A 26377-nucleotide genomic window follows, 5' to 3' on the forward strand; every position below is an offset into this window, starting at 1 on the left:
TTAGTAACCTTGTATTTAGGTGGGAATCTTGTAAGGGTAGTGTATGAGAGAGTGCGAAAAAATACTCAAGATTGTGCAAAGAAACAGGGACTCGCGACTGGATCTCACGGGTGGCTTGCGGCTTGCAAGTCGCCAAAAGTTGCACATGTGCCAAGCATGCCAGAAGCTAAAGAGTCGCGCCAACTGTCACACTACAAGACAAAAGTCTCAGGCTGATCAGGCCGTTAGCTCGTGGCTTGAACTCGCGACTCAACCAAGTCACGAGGCCAAGTTGCCAACTTGCCCTATTTGGCAAAAACTGATGTTTCACATTTCATTCTCACCCTAGTATAAATATCCCTCATTCCCACGAAATGTAGAGAGCTTTCAGAGAGAATTTTGAGAGAGAAACCCTAGAGAAAACAAGATTGCCTCATCCACAATCCTCACCTAAGAGACTTTTCAAATTCCTCTATTCTCTTCCTTTTCATTGATACATCCTTGAGAGGTTCTTGACCAAATCCTTTTCTCACCACACCTACGTTTGTGAGAAGGTTCTTTTGGTGCTAAGGGAAGCAGTTTGGAAGGGACCAATGACTATTGGTTGATGCTATGGTTTATAGCGGAATCCGGTAAGCTAGAAAAGAAAAAGGTTCAGCGCAATTTCGTTGGAGCAGAAAGCTTGGAGGTCTTAGGTACTTGGGTAGATTAGACTTGGAGGGTCTATTGCTGTTCATGTATCCCAATTACATTTTCTAGTGGATTATTAACCGCGCTTGGAGGGTGGCGGAGAGGTTTTATGCCAAGGGCTTTGCTTTCCTGTTCGATAACACATCGCGTGTTGTCCCTGTGTTTGCATCTCTCTTCCCTTTATCTTTACCTTTTATTTTCTACTATGAATGTGATTATATTTGGCTTAGATTGTTTATCAATTCTGTGTTTGGCTTATGTTCTTGTTCCGCACATTAATTGTTTGATTATAAGCTTGAATTGATAATTTGTTATTTGGGGTCTAAACGTTCAAGGGTGTTTTTACACACATAGTGAACTTTCATACATAGATGATGAAATGGATGATAATGATTAGGAATTTAGAATGGTGGTTATAAGAACCTTAGAATGAGAATAATTAAATGTTCACTTTACCTTAATATTCATCTTACTTTTGGATTTCATATTGTAGTTAGCTAGTTTCTATTTGCTAACTTATTTTGGATTTCAACTTGGAACTTAGAACTTGGAAAATATTTTCCATATGTTTTGATAAATATTTTGGTATTTGGTTGCTAATTAAACATTTATTGAACTTTTTAAATACATTGGGTCAAAACCTAAATATACTTGTTTCGTTAGTATAGACTTAGCGATGTATGACATGTAAATCACATCATATAATGCAAATCTTAGTTTTTTTATGGATGAATTTATAATTTATGTGATTATTCAACATACAAATTCGTCATTTTCAATGTGTTTTTTGCTTTAAATATTAAAATATGTAGGATCTTATGATTCACGATCCGATCCTACGATCTACGATCCCGTCTACCTTCAACGATCCTATGTAGGATCTCGATTTTGACAACCTTGGGTCCATCCCTAGAATACGCCACATACTTATGGACTAAGGTGGAGAAAAGGAGCCGACATTCGATTTTAAATGGATAGAAAACCACTTTGAACCCTATATGCAAAGATCTCACCAGTCTCCGATCCCTGCCCAAATTCCATCCTACACTCTCTAACATTCTTGTTCCCTTCTCCCCTCTCTCTATAATATACAGTATATATTTAGCAAAATTATCTTCTAACACATTATGTGGTAGTTTATAAGACCATCATTGTATATTAAATAATATAATTCATTAAAATATTTAAATAAGTTATTTGACTTTTGAGTTGGTCATGTGGCAAAAAGTACATTAAATGGTCTTTCCAGTTATCACGCATTGAATAAGAGAAATTTCCTTTTTATTTGAGATAGAATTTTATTCTAGCCTAAACTAAATATGTGTGTGAAACACTTTCTTGGAAACTTAAACTCCGGCCCTTATCCCTTACACCCCACATGCACTTATACTTGTAGAGTTACCATTATGCCAAAAGTGCGCGATGTTAGAAAAAATTTCAATTTCGAGGAAAAACCAATCTATATATTACATCTATTAATAAATTTTATTAGATTAATATTTTATAATTTTCACATTTATATCATAAATTCTCTTTCTTCTTAACATACATACCAAATTTCATATTAATCAAATGTTATTTATTATTTGATACATAAATTTATGTTTTATGTATATTCTTAAAATATAATAATAAAATAAAACATTTTATAGATTAAATATTTATTAATCTCTAGTTCTTAAAATTTTACAAGTATAAATGGTATAAAAATAAAATGTGATATGACGGTTGATTTTTGAAGATATACATCTAATAAAAAAGATTAAATAGTGCAAGGACAAAGTTTAGCTACAAAATTGGTTGTAACCTTATGCTACAACCTTACTCAATAAAATAAATGTTACTACATATTTTGAAAATCTAACTGTTGAATTGCATGTTCTTTACGCTCTTAACAGGAGCCGACCATCACTTGTTAATGAACCAGCTGTGATTCATTTATGATCTATCACAAATCCCAATGCATATGAAATTGGCAAAGTTTTACTTTTTAGCTGTAGTTTATTACAAAATAATTTGACTTTTTTCATCTAAACTGACACACATTTAATACATATTTAATTTTTTTCACATCCCTAAAAAAACATAAATAATTTATTTTAAATTTTATCACATTAACAAATATTGTACAGCACCCGTTAACAACACCCATAAATAATAGACTAAGCTAACTTTTTAATTTGTAACCTCTAACCCACATGCGCGTGCACACAAAGCCGAGATAAATTCGTTGAGACGTCAGGCGACCATACATTATTAGATTAACAAACACTGACGCGCTAAAAGTCAGCAAAAACATATATTTCAAAAAATAAATAAATAAAAATAAATGAAAAAAAAAAAAAAGTTACGTAGGAAACAATGAAAAAAAAACCCACTTCCTAAGATAATAGGCTTTGTACTTTGACCTATAAATTTAAGTCGATAGATTCAGAAGGCTGACTGTGGCACGAGTCTTGTTTAAGGTTGAGAAATAATCCTGTATCTCCATCTCTTTCTCCCTATTTAGCAATGGCAAAAAGGTTAGTGACTATGTGCTTCACAAAGTTCTTAAAATGATTTTTGCATGTGCTAAGTTTTCGTCCATTTTTTGAGTTTTTCTTGTTTCTGTGTTATTTTTACTAGGATAAACTAATTTAACGTGCACAACTATTATTTATGTAGGACATATATACATTATTCATGTAAACATAACTTATGTTAGATTATATGATTGAATTGAACATTTTCTAGTAGTTCAAAACATTTGAGTAATCGGTTATTTTGTAATGGTATCAACGCATGAGATTTTGGGAACAAATCCTGTCTCCACCTCATATATTTTATTTAAAAATTGAAAAATGTTTAGTTCTAAACTAATTTGTAGTTATTTTCCTTCAACCTATTATGTGATGATAGAATATACTATCCTTTTTTTTTTTTTTTTTGAAAAAAGTAGAATAAATTATCTATACATAGTTTTAGTCACATATATTTTTTATGAGTTACGTGACTTATTTAAATAATATATACATATAAATATTCTTATAATTCACCCCTAGTAGGTTAGAGGAAATATTTTGCACGTCGTAGGTTGTTCTTAAAAAGTTCTCACATTTTGTATTCCACTTAATGAGAGAAAATGGCTTAAACTTTTAAAACAATTGTTAATTCATTATAAATTTTATTGTCAGAATTAAAAGCATTTTTGGTCGGTGACATGGGATGCTTATTTTTCATGAAAGTTTTGATTTCAAATAGGGATGTATATGTAATCTACAACATACATATTATTTACACATTTTTAGGTATATTTGATTTTAAATTTGGGAATTGCCCCAAGTTCCTCCATTTTTTTTAATAAATTTTTATGAATAATTGCAATACACATTAGGCTAGATGGCAAAGTCGCAATTGTACGTAACTGGTGGGGCAAACGGCATTGGAGCAAGTACTGTGTTCCTCTTCCATGAACATGGTGCGAAGGTTGTCATTGCTGATATAGAAGATAACCTAGGCCAAAAAATTGCAGATAAGCTTGGGGAAAATGTTAGCTGATATGGAAGAATAATCATAGCAGGTGTCATGGGCTTAACCCGTCAGCCAAAGTTTGGGCTGACGGACCAATCACGGGTAACGGACAAGAGTCACGCTGACGGGACCAAGATAAACTGGGGCTGAAGGCTCCGGCTCTAACCGACGGTTATTCAAAGCTCCTTGAGCAAGAAGGTGACGCCAACGTGGCTGAAGGGGAGAGAAAAGGCTGACGGTTTTAAGGCCGACGGCTCTGTTGAAAATAAGACTTGGCCACCACGCATAGGAAGTTGCTTGCGTTCCACGCCCAGTATCAGAATCCTATAAGGAAAGGATCCCGCAATCTACGCTTATGAGGATTCCTATAAGGAAAAGACTTCTACCCCAAGGAAGAAAGGCTCACCCTCTACTACTATAAAAACCCCAATACCTTCATAGGCCGAGGTACGCATAATTAACCCCTCTCTAGCACTCTAGAGTTGAAAAAAGTTCTAACTTGACCTTCGGAGGGTATTTGGCCGGCACCACACCGGTGCTCTCTGTTAGGTCTTCTCTTTTTTGTTGTGCAGGTGTCGTTTTGAGCGTACAAGCATCGTGCAACTCACTGGTGAGATTTTCGGCATCATCAGTTGGCGCCGTCTGTGGGAACGCGTCTCAGGTTAAGGAATTAAGCCACACTATCGTTTCCCGGACTAAAGGGTTGCATGGTACTCACTCGCTCAATGGCGACTACTAATGACGTACAAGGAGAAGAGCTACCCACAACTGCCCTCGAGAGACAGGTTCGGACCTTTAGTGCCGCCGTGGAGCGTCTCACCAAACAGAACCTCGACTTGGAGGAACAGCTGCGCCAGAAGAATGCAGCACTAAATGACCGACCAGAAGATCAGGAAGGGACTAGCGCTCCGAACAGGGATCAGGAGAGACCTGAGGGCAGCCACGCCCCAAGCAGACCAGAGAGGCAACACGTGAACGTGCCATCCATCACGGATGCGACTCCACCACATATTGCCGCCGAAATGCAGGCAATGAAGGAACAGATGGAGGTCATGATGAATGCCCTCAAGGGGCGAGTCTCCAGTGATCTTGACGATCTGGTCAATCGTACCGACTCGCCCTTCACTGTGGCCGTGAACTCCTACCCCCTACCCCACAAGTTTCGCATGCTGAGTATAGATAGCTACGACGGGGTGAAGGATCCTTTGGATCACCTAGAGACTTTCAAAACCCTGATGCATCTTCAGGGGGTGACAGATGAAATTATGTGCCGGGCCTTCCCCACGACACTCAAAGGCCCCGCAAGGATATGGTTCAGCCGGCTGACGCCCAACTCTATCAGCACCTTTAAGGAGCTAAGCGCTCAATTCACTACACATTTCATTAGGGGACATAGATATAAGAAGTCCACGGCGTGCTTAATGAGTATCAAGCAAAGAGAGGACGAGACGTTACGATCCTACATAACGCGCTTTAATAAGGAGGCGCTATCAGTTGACGAAGCCGATGACAAAATACTTGTAGCAGCCTTCACCAATGGGTTGCGGAAGGGCAAGTTTCTGTTCTCTCTATACAAGAATGACCCGAAGACCATGTCGGAAGTACTCTATAGGGCTACTAAGTATATGAATGCTGAGGACGCGTTGCAGGCCCGAGAAGAGAAGCCGAGGAAAAGGGAAAGGCAGGAAGATACGCGACCCGACCAAGGAAGAAAGAGGCCCAGAACAGGAGATCGAAGAGACGAAAGACGCTCTAAGCCCCCGGGGGGGAGATTCACAAGCTTCACCCCGCTGACCGCCCCAATAGATCAAGTCCTAATGCAAATTAAGGACGAAGGGGCTCTAACCTTCCCTGGAAAACTAAAGGGGGATCCTAACAGGTGCTCCAAAGACAAGTACTGCCGCTTTCACCGAGACCACGGCCATGACACCGCGGATTGTTACGATTTGAAGTAGCAAATCGAGGCCTTTATAAGGCAAGGGAAATTGCAGAAATTCGTAAGCAAGGAAAGAGCGGATCCAGCACCTCCAGAACACCCTCCCCGACGAGACAATGACCGTCCAAGACCTCCCATTGGTGACATACGAATGATTGTAGGAGGGATCGCTACCAGACCTTCCAAAAAGGCTCGAAAGACGTACCTCCGGATGGTCCAAAACGTCCAGTTGGCGGGTCCAGAGCAAAATGTAGCCTGTAGGGAAAGCCCCGTTATCGAGTTCTCGGAAGAAGACGCGCGACGCCTTCACCACCCGCACGACGACGCGCTTGTTGTCAGCCTACGGGTAGGGGACTACAACTTGCATCGGGTGTTGGTCGACAATGGCAGCTCGGCAGACATCTTGTACTACCCGGCATACCAGCAGATGAAAATCGATAGGGAACAGCTGGTTCCAACGAACGCCCCACTTGTCGGTTTTGGAGGTGCAAAGGTGTTTCCGCTGGGCGCAGTTACGTTGGCTGTGACAGCAGGCGACTACCCCCAGCAAATCACAAAGGACGTAACATTCCTCGTGGTTGACCATTCATCCGCCTATAATGCTATCCTAGGGCGACCCACCCTCAACGCGTGGAGGGCAGCAACTTCAACCTATCATTTAATGATCAAGTTCCCAACAGAACACGGAGTCGGAGAACTACATGGGAATCAGATTGCCGCACGCGAATGCTACGTAGCCATGATGGAAATGGATGACCACCTCCAAACTATGAACATAGAAGAGCACCAGAGCGCAGCGGAGCCAGTCGAGAAGCTTGAAGAGATACCCCTGGACGACTCCATACCTAATCATACAACAAGGATTGGAACCCTTGCAAGTCCTGCAGTCCGACAAACACTTACAGCATTCCTCAAAGAAAATCAGGACGTATTCGCCTGGAGTCACGAGGACATGCCGGGAATAGATCCTACTGTCATGGTACATAGGCTAAATGTATCACCATCCTTTCCGCCCATCCGGCAGAAGAAGAGGGTCTTCACCCCAGAACGAGATCAAGCCATAGCTGAAGAAGTCCGCAAGCTACGAGAGGCAAATTTTATTAGAGAAGTCTACTACCCCGACTGGCTAGCAAACGTAGTAATGGTCAAGAAAGCTTCCGGGAAATGGAGAATGTGTGTAGACTTCACCGATCTAAACAAAGCGTGCCCTAAAGACAGCTACCCCCTCCCGAGAGTCGACACTCTAGTAGACTCTACGGCTCAACATCAGCTGTTAAGCTTCAGGGACGCTTTCTCCGGCTACAACCAAATCAAAATGCACGGTGAAGATCAAGAAAAAACGTCATTCGTAACTAGCCAAGGCCTATTCTGCTACAAGGTAATGCCGTTTGGTCTAAAAAATGCGGGTGCAACTTACCAAAGGCTTATGAACAAGATGTTCGCACGGCAGATCAGAAGAAACGTCCAGGTGTATGTCGACGATATGCTGGTTAAGAGTCGAAGGGAAGGGGATCATTTAGAAGACCTCAGGGAGACATTCAACACCCTTCGCTCCTACAATATGAAGCTTAATCCCGGAAAGTGTGCCTTCGGGGTGACAGCAGGAAAATTCTTGGGATTCATGGTGTCCCAGAGAGGCATCGAGGCCAATCCTGACAAAATCCGGGCTATAATGGAGATGGCACCACCAAAGAATGTGAAGGAAGTGCAAAGCCTCAACGGCAAGATAGCAGCGCTAAACAGGTTCGTCGCCAGAGCAACAGACAAGTGCTTACCCTTCTTTCGCACATTAAAAAGGGCTTTCGAGTGGACCGTTGAGTGCCAACGAGCGTTCGAAGAGCTGAAAGCTTACCTCTCTTCCCCACCACTGTTAAGTCCCTCGTAACCAGGAGAGGAACTCTTTCTCTATCTCGCTGTCTCCCCGGCCGCTGTCAGCGCCGCCTTGATCAGAGAAGAAGGGAGGATACAGAAACCCGTGTATTACACCAGCCGTGCATTACGCGGAGCTGAAGAACGATATCCACCAATGGAGAAACTTGCTTTCGCGCTGGTTACAGCAGCGCGCAAACTGAAGCCGTACTTTCAAGCCCACACGATTACTGTCTTAACTGACAAGCCTTTGCGACGGGCAATGGGCAGCCCAGACGCTGCCGGGCACTTGACACTCTGGGCGATAGAACTAAGCGAGTTTGACATCCAATATCGCCCGCGCACCGCTATCAAGGGACAGGCCGTGGCCGATTTCATAGCAGAATTCACAAATAGTGAGGACGAGGGGGCAGAGGAATCCCCGCAGTGGAGCATACATGTGGATGGATCCTCCAACAGACAGGCCGGCGGAGCCGGCGTCGTACTAGAGTCACCAGAAGGGGATACGGTAGAGTGTATGGTCCGCCTCGAATTTCCTACTACCAATAACGAGGCGGAGTATGAAGCTCTGATTGCAGGGCTTGACCTCGTAAAAGTAGCAGGAGCCGAGAAAGTGCTCGTTTACTGCGACTCCCAAGTCATAGTTAACCAGATAAGTGGGGAGTATGAATGCAAAGACGAAAGAATGAAGAAGTATCTGGACCAAGCAAGAAGGAGGATGAAGGAGCTGGAGGTCAAAATTACACAGATCCCCCGGGGGGAAAACGAGCGAGCCGACCGCTTGGCCAAAGCCGCCTCCGCCGAACACATGGTCGCCATTACCGCCGAACACAGGTTGGGCCAAGACAACCCCACTCTCTCCAGGAGGGGGGGAATCGACCGAGTCGTCAACACCAGGGGTGACGGCATCTGTCGCAGGCGTCATGGGCCGAGCGTCATCTATGTTAATACCAGATAGGTCCAAATCGGGAAAACCTGACGCCACCTGTTTAAGACAGTCGTCGAATCCCGTGCCATAATAGCTGCCACAGGAATCGATAAAGGCATCTGATGCCTTCAATTTCTCAACAGCATCAGCCCCTACCGTCTCTAACTGATCATAAAGAGCCGTTAGCTTTCCTTCTATTTCGAGCCGTTGACGCTTCGCCTCTTCCAACTCCACCTTCACGTCTTTCAGCTCAACGTTAAGTGTGCGCACCGCCTCCTTATACTGAGCCTGTTGGTCTCGCATATTGGCGTTATGCTTATTAACGCGAGCGACGACCCCCTCCTTGGCCACGCACCGTTTCTGCAGCGCCTTCACACGAACCAAAGCCTAGAAAATGATATAACCGTCAGTTAGCAAAAAGAAAAAGTTAGGCACGTCAGTCAAAGAGAAAGAAGTAAAACTGACGGCTTACCCGCGAGAGGTCGAACAAGGCCGACAACCCCAGTTCTTCTGTCCCTAGCTGAGCGCAAGGATCCATGTCCGTCGGCTTTATGAGTGCTTCGATGGCCTCGACGGCAAAGTCCTTGTGCATCAGCAGGCTCTGAGGTCCCTGCAGGACGGGACCAGAAGAGGTCATGACACCTTTCCCAGCTCCACGGCCCGACGTGGGGGGCGACTTCACGGGAGTGACGGCTGGTCTCTTCGGCGGACGAATGACCACTCCGTCAGTTTTCCTCTTCTGGGAGCCCTTGGCGACGGTCTTGGGGGCAGACGTAGACGTCGCCTCACCCTTCGCCTTCTTCTCCTCCCGCTGACGGGCAGCGGCGGCCTTGATCCGCTCCTTGGCAACATCCATTTCTGCAACAAAGACAAACAAAAAACAAACATAAGGAAAGCCGACGACTAGAAGTATGAAAGCTGACGGATAGGTAAGGACTCACGGTGACGGGCAAACTCTTCCAACCTACGAGCCTCGGGCGTTGGTTCAGGACCCCCACAGTATGTATAAAGAGTGTCGAGGGTAATCACGTCCCGGCACGATCGCTCTTCTATGGGTATCCCCAGAACCCGACGGATGAAATCCTCTTGCTCGTCAGTTATTGACGGACGAGCGAAAGCTGAAAAAAAAAACAACTTGGCAACGTTAGTATCTTTTCAAAGGAAAAGTGAAATGTGGCAAACTGACGAGGATAAAAGGTGACGACTAAAACCTGACTCCTTAACAAACCCCCAAGTGTTGTCGAAACAACCAAAGGGAATCGTTTCCCATTCATCCTGACGGCACACCCAGTCCGTCCCCTCTACGAAAAAGAACCTACTCTTCCAGGCTCTATTAGAATCTGGCATTTCAGACACCAGCCTTAGCTCCTTCTCCCTAACGGCAAAGTGATACATCCCTCTTGATGAAGAAAGGTGCCGAGGTCTATAGCAATAGAAAAATTCATCCAAGGTAAGCTGACGGTGACCTCCGCTTAGGCGACCCCACAACACCTCGGCACTTATAAAAATTCTCCATGAGTTTGGGGCAATCTGACTGATCGATATGCCAAGATAATCAGCCAGCTGACGGTGCAAAGCCATCAGAGGCAATCTCAACCCGGCAGCAAACATGGCGTCATACATGCCAACGTCTGCAGTTCTTCCCGTATAACATTTTTCACCCTCCATAGGTAGACGGATGGGAATATGATCAGGGATTTGAAAACGGGTACGTAGTTCATTGAAAATTTTAAGCGTCATCTTTGGAAGAAATTTATTCACAGCCCAGTCCTTGGGAAGGATGAAGGGACGACTACCTTCAGGACCTTCAGAATCCCCTTCACTAGACTCCTCGTCGCCTTCATCCCTGTCACTATTTCCCCCTCCTAATTCAACTTCACTCCCCTTGCCTACTTCCTCCTCCTGGCCGCCGTTTCCCTGACCCTCTATATCTTCGACGGCAACATGGGCTGACGTCTCCCTCTTTGACGACCAGGAGGAACTCTCAGACTCACTACTTGAGCCTGAACCAAACACCTCGTCGTAGCCCGCTCCTTCGCGGACCGACGACTGATCACTCGACATCTACCTACAAGTGACGGGTGTAAACTAAGCACCTAGGATGACGACCTCACTTTAAAAAAGAAATTGAAAGCATGCGAGAAAGGAAGGGAAACTTACAAGTTCTAGAGTGACGGTTGAAAGAGCGACGGCAGGAACGTTGATAGAGGTGACAAGATGTGGGCGACGGATGTGCTCTCCAGGAATTAAGTGAATGAAATAGTAAAAATAGGAAGAAGGGGGGGCCACATATATATAAGTTAAACGCACGGAAGACGAAGCGACGCCCGCGTTCAGACACGGAGCCAATCCAAGCACGCCACCTGTCCTAGCATTTAATACTAAAAGTGTCAGCAGTAATAATTCCTCTCTAGATCAAAGTGGCAGGTAGTGACGAATGCAAACTCCATAACCCGTCAGGTATAGCCGACGGAGATATGGAGTAGGGGGCAACTGATATGGAAGAATAATCATAGCAGGTGTCATGGGCTTAACCCGTCAGCCAAAGTTTGGGCTGACGGACCAATCACGGGTAACGGACAAGAGTCACACTGACGGGACTAAGATAAACTGGGGCTGAAGGCTCTGGCTCTAACCAACGGTTATTCAAAGCTCCTTGAGCAAGAAGGTGACGCCAACGTGGCTGAAGGGGAGAGAAAAGACTGACGGTTTTAAGGCCGACGGCTCTGTTGAAAATAAGACTTGGCCACCACGCATAGGAAGTTGCTTGCGTTCCACGCCCAGTATCAGAATCCTATAAGGAAAGGATCCCGCAATCTACGCTTATGAGGATTCCTATAAGGAAAAGACTTCTACCCCAAGGAAGAAAGGTTCACCCTCTACTACTATAAAAACCCCAATAGCCTCATAGGCCGAGGTACGCATAATTAACCCCTCTCTAGCACTCTAGAGTTGAAAGAAGTTCTAACTTGACCTTCGGAGGGTATTTGGCCGGCACCACACCGGTGCTCTCTGTTAGGTCTTCTCTTTTTTGTTGTGCAGGTGTCGTTTTGAGCGTGCAAGCATCGTGCAACTCACTGGTGAGATTTTCAGCATCATCATTAGCTATGCCCATTGTGATGTGACTAGGGGTGGCAAATGGGCTGGTTGGGTCATAAATGGGTTGGGTTATAAATGGGTTGAGTATGTAATTATCCATTTATGACCTGTTTATATATAAATTAATTATCCATTACCCGCCCAACCCATTTAATTAGTAACCCGCCTATTTAATCCTATATAACCCAAATAAATAAATAACTTGTTAAAAACTTTAAAAACAAAAATTAAAAAGTTTAAAAAATCACTTTTCATGTTCTTTCCTTTCATTTTCCCTTCACAAAATTTCATTTCTCAACAACCAAACAAAGCCACAGAGAAGAAAAAAAAAAGGATTTTTTTCTTCTCTGTGCTGCTTCGTCTCCTTCAACCCAAAACTCTGAAACTCAACAACTCCATCTCCATCCTCACAAACAACTCTTCCTAACCCTATTGAAATCAACAACTCCATCCCCATCCTCCACCTCCACCACAATCGCGTTCCTTATTGCTAACAAATCGATCCGAAGCTGCGACCTCGGAGTCCACTTTTCCAGAACCTTCTTACTGAAATTCGGCGACAAGTACACCCACCAGAACTCTAAAAGCTTCGGCTGGAGCCTCTTCACGAAATTGATCTCCGCCGGAGGGGATCAAATCACTGGCACAGAAAACGAAGTCGTAGCTGAGTTGAAGAAATTCTCGAGCTCTTGATCCAACGACGTCGCTAAGTTCTTGAACGTGTTGGCTCGAGGGCACATGAGTTGGATATCCGTGTCTGCCGAGTCATGAACCTCTCGCCAACCTTTGGATATGAAGGAGAACGCGCTCGAATTCGACGAAGAAGAAGCCGACGTCATTGCTCGATTCTCGTTGTCCATGGCTAACTTTGAAAAAGCTTGGGTTTCTCTTCGTTCTTTGAAAATTTCTGGGCTTGAAAGAATTGATCTCTCTCTCTCTCTCTCTGTCTGTCTGAGAAAATGTTTAGAAATCTAGAGGCTAAAGTGTTTGGGAGTGTTTGGTTACTGAGAAAATTTGTTTATTTAAGTTTTAGATTTTAGAAGGGTTTAGTTGGTTATTTAATTTTAAATTCTAGATGGGTTTAGTTGGAATTAGTGGATTTATCTATTTAGACCCATCTAATTAAATAACCAAATGGGTCTTTATTCATTTAACCCAAATATTCAAATAGGTTGGGTTAAGACTTATCAAAATAAGGTGGGTAATGAGCGGGTTCATGGATATGGATAAAAATTGCCACCCATAAATGTGACAGATGAAGATGATATCTGCAATCTTATTGACACCACCGTTGCCAAACACGGACAACTTGATATAATGTATAACAATGCAGGCATCCTGGACAGAGGTAGCCTATTTGGGAGAATTCTGGATGCAAAGAAGTCAGATCTAGAGCGAGTTATTAGCGTGAACTTGGTTGGCTCTTTCCTAGGAGCCAAACATGCCGCAAGGGTTATGGTACCACAGCGTAAACGATGCATACTATTTACTTCTAGTGCAGCCACAGCAATAGCAGGAATTTCAAGTCATGCTTATGCAGCCTCAAAGTGTGCAATTGTGGGGGTAGCTAAAGGCTTGGCAGCTGAGCTTGGCGAATATGGTATAAGAGTAAATTGTGTGTCTCCATTTGCAGTCTTGGGGACTCGTATACCCGGAGAGAGGAGTAAGGCTGATGTATCTAAAGCAGAATTTGTGCTAAGTAATCATGTTGGTAATCTAAAGGGACAAATTCTCAAGGCAGACGATGTAGCACGAGCCGCACTATACTTGGCTAGCGATGAAGCAAATTATATAAGCGGGCTCATTCTTTTGGTAGATGGAGGATATAGTGTGGTGAATCCTAACATGATGAATATTTTAAGCGCCTCCATGGGTTAAGAATTTGAATACTACATCCCCACTCTTGTTTACTGTTGCATGGAATGTATAACAATAAGTGTCTTTATGACTTAATTGTTTGAAGTGATATTTTGTGATTGGTTTTTATGACCTCATAAGTGTTTGAAGTGACATGCTATGATTGGTCCATAATCACAAGATGCACAACTTACCACTTAAGTTCTGGTTTTGTAATTTTATCACTTTCCGTCAATAAAGATTCACGCCGTTTACTTTAAAAGAACTTATCATACTTTGGCAAGTTCTTAGGGCCGTTTGGTAAAAATTTTTTAATAACGTTGTTTAAGTGTTGTAAAAATATGTGTGAATGAAAAGATATTATAGAAATATGTGTAAATAAAAAATATTGTGAAAATACGTGCACTGTTGTATAAACAACGAAAACTGTTGTTTAAACAACAATACCCAATGTAATTTGATACCACTATTAATTTCTAATCAAACTTACCAAAAATTTAATTGTTCCAATTTAGAGAAAATAGGCTAGATAAATCTGGGACTAAACCTTTCACGTTTTGCACAAAAACACCCCCCTTTGACAACGTTCTTTGGGATCTGGCTTACCTTTGAGATATCCTATTAAATTTTTAATGGAGGTAAGTAGGACCCTTTTCTTTTTTTGGTTTTGTCATCTTCTTTGTTTTGTTTTTTCTTCCAATCTTCTCATTAATTTCTTTTTCTTTTTTTTTTTCATCATTGTTTTGTCTCTTCTCATTTATTGTATGTGTTCTCCATTTTGTTTTTGTTATTTGTTTTGGGTTTTTTTCCTCTCATCAGTTATATTTTTTTAAGCATTCCTCGTCACTTTTGGGTTGTTATATGACCAAAAAAAAAAGTTCCTATCTATACACAAATTTCAAACAAAAATATAATGCATTAAGTCACAGGTCTTGGTGTAGCAGATAGGTTTTGACCCATTAACACCAAAAGCGACCCAAAAAAAAAAAACTTCTTTTGGTGTGCTAACCTCATCTTTAACACCTCTTATTCTTGATTGCAAGACTTTAGAGCACTTGCAGCAGTGGAGCCATATTGCTATATTACTAAAATTTAGCTCCACAAACACAAAACTCACGTTGTAGCAGTGGTGGCAAATCTAAATATTTTAGATGTTCAGCTATAGTACACATCTATATATAGATGTGCACTGTAGCTGAAGCAAAAAAAAAAAAATTTATTTTTTTATTCGGCCGGTTAAATAAAATAATAAAAAGTCTCTCTCATCTCTCATCTCTCTCAGTCACTCTCTCATCTCTCTCTCAAAACTCTCTCATCTGTCTCTCTCAGTCACTCTCTCATCGCCGATTGCCTCACGCCGCCGATCACCTCATCTCATCTCACGCCGCCGATCGCCTCACGCAGCCTCACGCCGCCGATCGCATCATCTCATCTCACGCCACCGTCGATCCTCGCCGCCAGACCCAGACTCACGCCACCGTCGATCCTCGCCGCCAGACCCAGACTTACGCCGTCGATCCTCGCCGCCAGACCCACGCCGTCGATCCACCGGGAATGATGTTTGATTTTTTTTTTCTTCTATAGGTTTGATGGCTGTAGTTGTGGGATGATGTTTGATTTTTTTTTCTTCTGTGGGTTTAATGGCTGTGGTGGTGGAATGATGTTTGATTTTTTTTTTTTCTTCTGTGGGTTTGATGGCTGTGGTGGTGGCGATGGTGGTTGTTGTGGCTATGGTTTGGTGGTACGGTGTTTGATTTTTTTTTTTCCCTGTGGGCTTGGTGGCTGTGGTGGTGGATTGGTGACTATGATGGTTGTTTGGGGATTTATTTTGTTTGTGGGTTTGGTTGTGTCTGTGTTGGTGGTGGTGGTGAGTGGTGGCTGTGGCTGATTGTAGAGGAGGTTGTGGTCGGTGCTGGGAGGTTTTTTGGGTTGTGAGATATATTATTTTATTGTAGGAGTATATTATTTTATTGTGATGTTTATATTATTATATTGTGTTGATAGTTAAAATAGATTCACTACTGCAGTAGGTGTGTAGGTATAATAGATAAAGTAACTTTTGGTGGAGCTAAAAAGCTAAATTTTTAGCTCCACTGCTGCGAATGCTCTAGAGCAAGAATGGATTGTTGGGCTACATCATGTTTTCCGTGAGGCTAATGGAGTGGCTAACAACCTAGCTGGTAGAGCACTAGCATTACACCCCCCAAGTGGCTATTTTACATCCTTTGTGCCCCAAAACATGCCACATCCGAGGTTGTATATTTAAAAAAATATACAACCCAACTATTGTAAGTTGCTTAATTTACACCCTACTGTTCACTTGGATGTAAACTTAAAAGACATTATTTTATTCACTTATCTCTCTCTCTCTCTCTCTCTCTCTCTCTCTCTTCAAGTTGCTAGGAAGGCATTATTTTATAATATTTTATGGTGTGGCCCCATCTCTGACACCTTCTATTCTTGATTGCAAGACTCTACTGGAGCAAGAATGAACTATTGGGCTACATCTTGTTTTACGTGAGGCCAATAGAGTGGCTAACAACTTGGCTAGTAGAGCACTAGCATTGGGAGGGTGTAAAACCCCCCAAGTGTTTATTTTACATCTTTTGTGCCCCAAAACATGCCACATCTAGGGTTGTATATCTAAAAAAATATACAACCCAGCTACAACAAGTTGCTTAATTTACAGCCTACAGTTCACTTGGATGTAAACATAAAAGACATTATTTTATTCACTCATCTCTCTCTCTCTCTCTCTCTCTCTCTTCGGGTTGCTAGTAAGACATTATTTTATAATATTTTATGGTGTTGTTATATTATTTTATTTTATTGTGTTGACTTATATTATTTTATTGTGTTGTACGGAAAAATAAAAACTGAGATGTTGAGTGTATTGTAAAGTGGGAATGTATAATAGATAAAGTAACATTTTAGGTTGTAAAATAGTGACTTTTATACAACCTCAAATGCTAGTACTCGTAGAGAGTAAGGAGCACACCAGAAGAACCGCTATCCAAAGTTTTGTATAATCCAACTATGTATGGGTTTTTTTTTTGGCGAAAATGCACTTTTGGTTCTCACCTTTTGGGCCGATTCTCAATTTGGTCCTTAAATTGATTTCACTCCTAGGTCAATCCCTAATTTCAGAAAATCGTTTTTATTTTGGTCCTTGTCGTCAACCTAGTAACAGAAAAATCAGAGGTGGCAGACGAAATGCACTGGTTGTACAGTAAATGTTGACGTGGCTAATAAAATAATAATAAAATATTTTATTTGGCATTTTCTAAATGCCATGTCAGCATTTTCTAAATTAAAAAAATAAAAATAATTTTTATTTTTCAATTTTAGTTTAATTCAAAAAAAAAAAAAAACTGAAACCGTAGCTATAATCCGAATAAGAAAAAAACAAAGCTTTTTAAGATTGAAAGGAATTAGTGTTTGGAGAGGGAGAGAGAGACAGACTAGATCGGACTCGGGATTCAAGTTCCTTGTGCTAGAGGAGTTTCTTGCGGTACTCGGCCACTGCATTACGGCGTCGTGTTGGCTCTTCTGCTTCGCTCATCTTCGCACTTTTGAAAATAGAGAATGCCCAACTTTGAAGAAATCGAACCAAGGTGGTTTTCAACTTGAGAAAGATGTAGCCTCTTCAAGTTTTTGAGGTGGAAATCAGTGGTTATGGGTTTAATCTGGGCTCAGATCAGTGGGGTGTGGCCATGGGTCTTCACTCTTCAGCCATGGGTCGGTGGGGAAGATGGGTTTTCAGCCATGGGTCTTAGGGAAGAAGAACAAGAAAGCTATGGAGATTCGGCCATGGCGGCACACCTATTCCTGATCTGCCATGGACGAGCCACCCTAAGCCTTATCTCCTCCGCCTACAGCTTCGCCTGTGGTCCGATTTTCCTCTCCTTTCTCATATTGCAAAACTTTGTTCCTCTTGTTCTGGTTTTTTTTGTTTTTGTTTTTGTTTTTGTTTTTGTTTTTGTTTTTGTTTTTGTTTTTACAAGAGGATGTGGAGTTGTTTGATTTTGTGGGTTTTTCGTGTGTTTGTTTCCCAAGAAAATTTCTGGGTTTATGGGTTTGTTAGAGATTGGGTTAATTACTATGTTTATGGGTTTGTTTCTTGGATTTATTTTTTGTTTTTCTGGATTTGATGGAGATTGGGTTTGGTTGCTGGATTTGGATTTGGGGTTTGCTAGAGATTGGTTTGGTTGCTTCTTGGATTTGGGAAGAACATGAAGAAAATTTCTTGTTAGTATTTAATTTAATTTTTTCTTCTTGTTTTCGTTTGTGTTCTTCTAATATGGGTTTGGGTTCTGGGTTGCTGGGTTTGGTCTGTGAAGAACATGAAGAACAAGTTGAAGAACATGATGGGTTGCTGGGTTTAATCAAAATTTTAAATTAATTAGATTTAAGGTTTTTCTTTAAATTTAATTTTTTTTTTAAATTCTGATGTGGCTTTTAAAAAAATTAAAATGCTGACATGGCATTTAGAAAATGCCAAATAAAATATTTTATTATTATTTTATTAGCCATGACAGTATTTACTGTACACACAGTGCATTCCGTCTGCCACCTCAGATTTTTCTGTTACTAGGTTGACGGCAAGAATCAAAATAAAAACGATTTTTTGAAATTAGGGATTGATCTAGGAGTGAAATTAATTTATGGACCAAATTGAGAATCAGCCTAAAATATAGGGACCAAAAGTGCATTTATGCCTTTTTTTTTGTTTTTTTTTTTCAACTAAGTACTCCTAGAGAGAGCTATATGGCCAGTTTGTAACTAGTTGTATATCTGATATAGCTCCATGACATATATACTAGCTCTTAATTATGTATAAATAAATCCATATTTTCACCCAAAAAAAAATATTTTTAAAAAAAGTAAGTAATACTAATAGATACCCTAGTTCCAAAATTTTTTCTTGAGAATTGGTAAGTGTAATAATATCTATTGGAATATAATTCCAAAAGTCTAGCGCCACAACAAGTGGCACAAATTTTGCCATGAGTCGTGCAAAAGTTGTGCCGGAACTTGTGGCAAATTAAAGTTGTGCCACTTGTTGTGGCACTAGACTTTTTAAAAATGAATAAAACCTTTTAAAAAGAATTACTAGTATTAAGAATTTAACTTAATTTAAATTCAATCTAAAAGAGGGGGAGGATTCGATAAATAAATATTAAAAAAAACTCTAAAAGAGGATTAATGGGAATTCCTAATAAGTTATTAGCTAATTAAAAATTGATTCAGATTTGAGTGGTTTGATTGAGTGTTTGTTAAATAGATTTGGGTGGGGGGGGGAGGGGGGGGGGGGGGTCGGGCTTTGGATATTTTGGGTGGAACTTCATTTGGTGGCAACATGTGTCGGGTTGGGGGCATTGTTGGATTGCATCATTCGTACAGTCCATGAGAAAAGGAAATGTTGACAGATTAAATGCTGAAACTCACCATTTCTTAATCACTTAAAATTTTGGAACAATTAGTGATTTAACATGGTACAAAGTAGAAGGTGTTGAGTTCAATCATTGTGTTTACTCTACCACCCATTTAAAATATTAAAATCTCACATATTAGATCACACTTATTAAAAAGGAGTTCGAACCCACATGTAAGAGAGTGTTAAAATTATGGTTAAATAATTAAATTCACCATTTTCTAATGACTTAAACTTTTAAGCCAATTGTCAAGAGCCTTGTGGCTCAATTTTTTGATATTAATTTTGTCTTTTCACCTTCTGTTTTTTGGGATCTTTTTTTGTTTTTTTTTTTTTTTTAATCTTTTAGAAATGATTTTGTGTTTTGGATACAATGAGGCCTTAAGATAATTTCAACTTATGGCATTTACTCATGATGATTACTTATTATCATCAAACTAAGATACCAATTGGTATTTTAGTGTAGGTGAGGATCAAATCTCAAATCTTTTATTCAACGATAAGAGACTTTACTAGTTGAGCTAACCGGAAGTCTAGAATCCTCCATAAAAATTTACCTAAGTGTATATGTATGTGAAATCCTACTCTAACATAATCGTATGTATTTATATGTGTGTGTGTGTGTGTGTGTGAAACTCCTTCCTAAATAGTTGAACCCGGCCCTTACCCTCTCACCTCACAAAAACTTATATTTATAAAATGACCATCACGCCAAAAGTGCGCGCTAGTAATAAAACATAAAACTATGTTAGAGGAGGAAGGAGTACAAATATATTATACCCAGTGTTGTTTATAATTACCTTTATTGCCAAAGGGAAAAAAATTATAATGGAAGATATCATCCTTGGTCACTTTTTTGTTTTGACAGCAATTAAAATATAAATGAAAAAAAAAATATCAAATTTTAAAATACATTCAAATTAAGGTATAAAAAAGAGTTGTATGCATAATTTAATCAAATTAATAAATATTTGTGAATTCAAGCAATATGTTTATATTCATTATCAATAAAACAAAATTCTATAGAAAACTATCTTTCTCTATTTGAAACAAATCCATTTTATTGTTCATATTAAATTCTAAATGATGTGGCAGTTTGTATACAATGGGTGAATAGGAGAGAACTTGAAATGAAGGGGATCCTTTTCCTTAATCTTAAGTCTTAACATAAAAATGCTAAAGGTATTTTAAGTTTTACTATATAGAGGTTATGAATTAATGTGGCAATGAATATGACTAGTAGGCTTCAACAATCTAATACATTTTTTTTTTAGAGTTTCAACCTATGACATATGCTTCTAATGATAGCTTTTTATTATCAGACCAAGACACCAGTTGTTTTTTTTTTTTTTTTTTTTTTAAGACGAAAATTAAACTCTAGATCTCTTATTTAATAACCTAATCCTTGACCTATTTAAAGGTTTTTTAGGGCAAAATTCGGGAAGGCTAGTGCGAGGGCTGTGATGCAAAACAGAAAATTGGAGCAAGAGGCAGTGCCGCATGTGGCTTCTCTGTAACTTTTCTCCATGATAGCATTGTGACTATTTCTTTCTCTATTTTATTTGTCTAGTTTAATGTTTAGTATTTTATTCTTTTGTTTTATTTCAATTACCATGAGTAGCTAAATTTATAATTAGGGTTGAGGATGAAACCTTGTTAAAGATTATTAGTAATATTTATGTGATTTAATTTTTCCCAATAGTTGTTCTTTAATGATTTAAATTGTTCTTGCTTCATATCAATTGACTAAGATGGGATTCTAGATATGAGTTCAATCATGTTTTTCTCATGATTTAGGATTTGTCTTAATTAATTGAATGCTTGGTTTGTTAATTCTTGATTATAAAATTGGATATCGTTTGTGATTTGTCTGTCAATGGATACAAGTTATGATTTGATTTTTAGAATTGGATATATCTTGTGATTTGTTTGGCTACGGATACAATTGATGATTTGGTTTTATACTTATGAAGCGAAGAAGAACATGCTTTTGATTTTTAAAATAAGGATTTTAATGAGGATATTTTCCATGNATCTCTTATTTAATAACCTAATAAATGAATGTTTAAATTGTTTTTTGTTTTTATTGTGATTTATAACATCTCAGTTTGTAAACTATATGTAGTAAAATTTGTAGTATTTTTAGCATCACTATAATTAATAATCTATGATTGAAAAAAAAAACAGTAATTAACAATCTACATTCCTAGCTTCTTTTAATGGTAAAATTATTAGGTATTCTCGGAGTACTATAAATGCTTACTTCCTCCTTTCACAGGAATAGTAGGTCCCACTATAAATTTAATTAGTGGGACCCACCATTCATGTGAGAGGAGTGAGTATGTATTTATAGTACTCCAGGAGTACACAATAATTTCCCTTTTAATAAGATGTAATATTTTATATAATATGTCTTCAAAAAAAAAAATTTTATATAATATAATACCTAGCATAAAATCTTGTTAAAATTTAATAAAATAGTGCACTAACTATTTATTTATGTAAAGTGTGGAAATTATAAGATTTTTCGTGGTTACTGATGTGCATGAAATATATATGATAAATTACTCACATATCTACATATTTAGTTTTACTTTTATGTTATTTTGTGATTGATTATATAATATCTTTGTGTTGCAGATAACAAGGGCTTTACATGCAAAGTGTAGGCCAATTGAATCAAGCCAATTTAACAATAGGCATGAATTTCCATGATAACAAGATTGATTTTTAGATTATCATGTAGTAAGTTGGGAAAAATTAATGATCATAAATATATGCTGGTATGACTTACAAGGCGGATTCCAAAACCTTAATTCCTTTCCCTTGATTGTTTACATCTTTTTATTGCTTTATATTTTTTTTGCTTAGTTTAACTATTTGCTTAATTTTATTATTTGCTTAGTTTATTTAATTTCAAAACAACCAATTTTTAATTAAACTAGATTAGGATTAATTTGGTTAAGATTTGATTTAATTTTCCTACGTTCATTCAAGTCCCTGTGGATTCGACCTCGTTCTTGTCAAACTATACTTCGGTACGGTTCGTACACTTGCGAGTATTTTAAAATTTCAACAACAGTTACAATAATGTGAGACGGTTCCTCATTTTTCTTGGTTATATTGTTTGGTGTGTTCATAACATCTAGTGTTAAAATCCTGCCTCCCTGTTGTAAATATTGAATTATCCCAAAAAAAAAAAAAAAAAAAAACTCATGCATTACACAAATTACTGACTAGCATTTACGATGATCTGTTAACAAATCCATACATGATGGAGGTAGGGAAAGCTCACCTGAGAGACATTTTAGACCCTCTTCTCCTATCACCTCACCAGGTAATTATAGAATACTCCTGGAGTACCATAAATATATACTCATCCCTCTCACATAATTATGGATCCCACTAATTAAATTCATGGTGGAACTTACATTTCATATGAGAAGGGGGAATACGCATTTATAGTACTCTCGAAATATTCAATAATTTTTTTTTGATATATAATAATCACGACAATCAAAGTCAATTACAATTAAAAATTAAATGGAATCTTCTTCTTTTTTTTGCTTTTTTTTTTTTTTAAATTTTTAATGAATCAATTAAATTATATTATATTTGCTACAAGCTACATGAATTCGGTCAATCCTAGAAAATAGGATATCAATCTCCCACACCAATAAATTATATGAAATTTTTAATAACAATCGGAAGTATGATTATTATTGCATTATGAAATTAAGTGATTGATTCTGTTTCCAAAAAAAAAAAAAAAAAATTAAGTGATTGATAGGTGTCAACTATTTTTAAGCAATAAACCCTCCGCAAGCTACTAAAGTTTTCAGATTGAGAAACAAAACAGTGTAGATGCAGTGATACATGATCGGAAAAACCATATAATATATAGGATATGAGGTAAAATCCCGTAAGAAAATGCATAATAATCGTCTCATCACTCAATCACATACGCCAATACATCAATAGCAATTCTCATTAAAAAAAAAAAAAAACGTCAATAGCAATAATTAAATGGTACTCTAGGATATATCCCATTATAATGATGTTTATCATTATATAAACCATAAGTTAAGGACACAAATATTTTTATATAATTTGTTGGAGTGGGATTAAGATACTTAAGGAACCTTCTTTTCGAAAAAAAAAGAAAAAAAGAAAAGACACTTACGAACCTTAGCATATGGAATTCTGAAAACTTTTACCTTCATTTATATATAAAAAAAAAAAATTAAGATTATGCCAATTTATCAATATATTAATATAATCATTGAAACAAATGCGTACAAGTATTTTTATTTGGTGGTTCCTTTACTTTTTTTCTCACATTTGATAGTTCCATCTTCACATTGTGCAATTCCAACATCACATTTGACGGTTCTTTTGTCAAATTCGGAGGTTCTTTTATTTGTTTCTCACATTTGACGATTTTATTTTCACATTGTGTAGTTCTAACATCACATGTAACTGTACTTGTCATATTCAATGATTTTCTTATTTTTTTTTTTAGAACAAATAGGAAGGGAAGAGAAAAAACAGTAAAGACAAAAGAAACTCTGAGAACAAATAGAAAGGGAAAGAAAATAATAAAGGTAAAGATAAAGTTATGACCACATACTTTACTAAAGTTGGACTAAGTAAATCTACGACACAAAAGTAAAAGAAAGTCTCACCCTAGATGAGAAAAAGCACTCCTAGCAAGAGGAGAAGGAAAAAAAAACCCAAACTTTAAATAAATAAATAAATAAAAAACACCCAAACTTTAAATGCAAAAAATTCCTCCATCGTGAATCCTATTTACTAACTGAATCACAATTCAACATTATCTTCTCACATCATAAAATCCAAGAAAATCGAAAGAAGAAAGAGAGGAAAAGAACCTTATGGCATGTACATGTCAAATATCAATTACATGGCATAAATTTCTATTATTAATTGAATTGAAAAAACCAAAGAATTTTTTTTCCCCAAACAGATACATGACCTACAAAGAATTAAAGAACCCATATTTTGTCAATCTAGAGGTAGGGATCTAGACTAAGAAATACCAACCTGAGGATGGTTAGAGTCGGAAATTTTTTCTACTGGATATGGATTTCTTTTCTTTTTTCCATGAAAATCACTACTTGATCTCAAGTCCTATGATTTCTCCCCACTCAGCAGGGCAAGAAACGACAGAATCGTATTGTAGAGATGAATTACCTACAACAACCTATCTCTATCTTCAAGTTGCTTTTGATTTGCAAATCGGAAACTTTTGTAAAATTTTTTAGCTTTTTCTATCATACCTAGAATGATAGAAAAGCAGGAATATAATGTGACCATGAATATAAGAGAGTTGATGTAGGACAAAATATTCTAATTAATTTCTGTAATCTTTTATATTTGGTATTTTTATGTAATTTTCGTTATTTTAGGTTTAGGGCATTTATTTCCTTATTTTTAGGTGCATTTAATGCTTTTTAGGTCAAATTTGATTCCTATTATGGTTAGGTATCAATTAGGAGTTAATTTAGATTATATTTTCTTGTCAATCAAGTTTTAAGGAGCCCTTAAATAGGCCCTAAAGTCTGTAAACGTTTTTTCATAGTTTATGATCAATAAAAATTAAGACTTGTGTCTATTGTGTTCTCTGGTGGATTCCAGACCTATCACCTTGTGGATTCAAGGAACCCCTCGTGGATTCGAGGTTTACTACCCAGAAATTAACAGTTTAGTTTCTGTTCCATCAAAGAGAGCATCGTGTGTGCTTCTCTTCAGGCTTCCGCGACATCAGTTGGTATCAGAGCCTTGACTTACCCTGGTCTGATTGCTAACCGACGAGACGGTAACCACCACCACAACAACGACGAATAACTTAGCGAGTATTACGTGACGTACAACAAGCACTCACAAATATTTATGCTAGGATGGCGCCGTTGAAGAATGGAAACAATAGGGATAACTGCAGCGGAGACATAACTCACGGGCAACCTATTGGTAAGCAAATTTCATATAGACCTTATAAGAGAATTGCAAGTTTTAATGGTTATTTTTTAAAAGAAGATTTCCTTGATTGGTTACTTGATCTAGAGGATTTATTTGACTATGAGAATATTTGTTATGAGAGAAAAGTTGGACTTGCTTTGTATAAACTTAGTAAGTATGCCTTATGTTGGTGGGAACGAGTACAATCTGATAGAATCCGACAAGGTAAAGACAAAATTCGATCATGGCCAAGGATGAAAAAGATGCTTGCTATCAAATTTTATCCTTTGGATTGTGAAGAAATCTTGTCGTATACAATACAAGATTATTATTGGCCAAGAAATTCATACTTAAATTATTTTGAAGAACCAAATATTCCACCGCTAAAGGAAGACTTACATGTTGAAGCAAATATTGTTCTTGAAGAATATGGAGAAGTCAAAGAAGAATTTGAAATCAAGATTGTAGAGGAGATTAATGAAGACCCCATTATAGAGAAAGATCTTGAGGTTGAGATAGTAGAGACCATTAAAGAAGAAATTATAGAGGAAGTTGTCAACGATTTCGATGAAATCAAGTTAGATGATTGCAACATTCAAACTCCTATTATTTTATTGGGAGACACTGAAACAAAGTTTATTGATTTTATTGGGGTGGAAAAATTTGATTTGATCATTGACTCTTATTTGGTGAATATTGTCAATTACATGAAGATCAAGGGAGAAGAAGTTCAAGTTGCTCAATTAATGACTTTCAAGTTTGGCAAGAAGACAAAGAAGATGAAGTATTCAAAGTATTTGTTCTCTTGGCATGGGAGATTTCAGATTTCAAAGATGAACTCGAGGACGAGTTTGTTTCAAGTGGAGGGGTCTGATGTAGGACAAAATATTCTAATTAATTTCTGTAATCTTTTATATTTGGTATTTTTATGTAATTTTCGTTATTTTAGGTTTAGGGCATTTATTTCCTTATTTTTAGGTGCATTTAATGCTTTTTAGGTCAAATTTGATTCCTATTATGGTTAGGTATCAATTAGGAGTTAATTTAGATTATATTTTCTTGTCAATCAAGTTTTAAGGAGCCCTTAAATAGGCCC

General features: G+C 38.4%; 1 protein-coding gene and 1 pseudogene across 1 annotated transcript in view; both read left to right on the plus strand.

Moving 5' to 3' along the window:
* Positions 1-3180: 3180 nt before the first annotated feature.
* LOC112003330 ((+)-borneol dehydrogenase 1-like) lies at positions 3181-13889 on the plus strand (annotated as a pseudogene).
* Positions 13890-14500: 611 nt separating this feature from the next.
* The window catches only part of LOC136067979 ((+)-borneol dehydrogenase 1-like), a 33044-nt gene continuing 21167 nt past the window's right edge, over positions 14501-26377 (plus strand). Inside the window, exons 1-2 of the mRNA XM_065774512.1 lie at positions 14501-14506; positions 15198-15427. Coding sequence (XP_065630584.1) covers positions 14501-14506; positions 15198-15427 — 236 coding nt within the window. The remainder of the gene's footprint in view (positions 14507-15197; positions 15428-26377) is intronic.

Source organism: Quercus suber, unplaced genomic scaffold (genome assembly GCF_002906115.3).
Source record: "Quercus suber isolate HL8 unplaced genomic scaffold, Cork oak 2.0 scaffold_94, whole genome shotgun sequence".
In the NCBI taxonomy this organism is placed as follows: Eukaryota; Viridiplantae; Streptophyta; class Magnoliopsida; order Fagales; family Fagaceae; genus Quercus; species Quercus suber.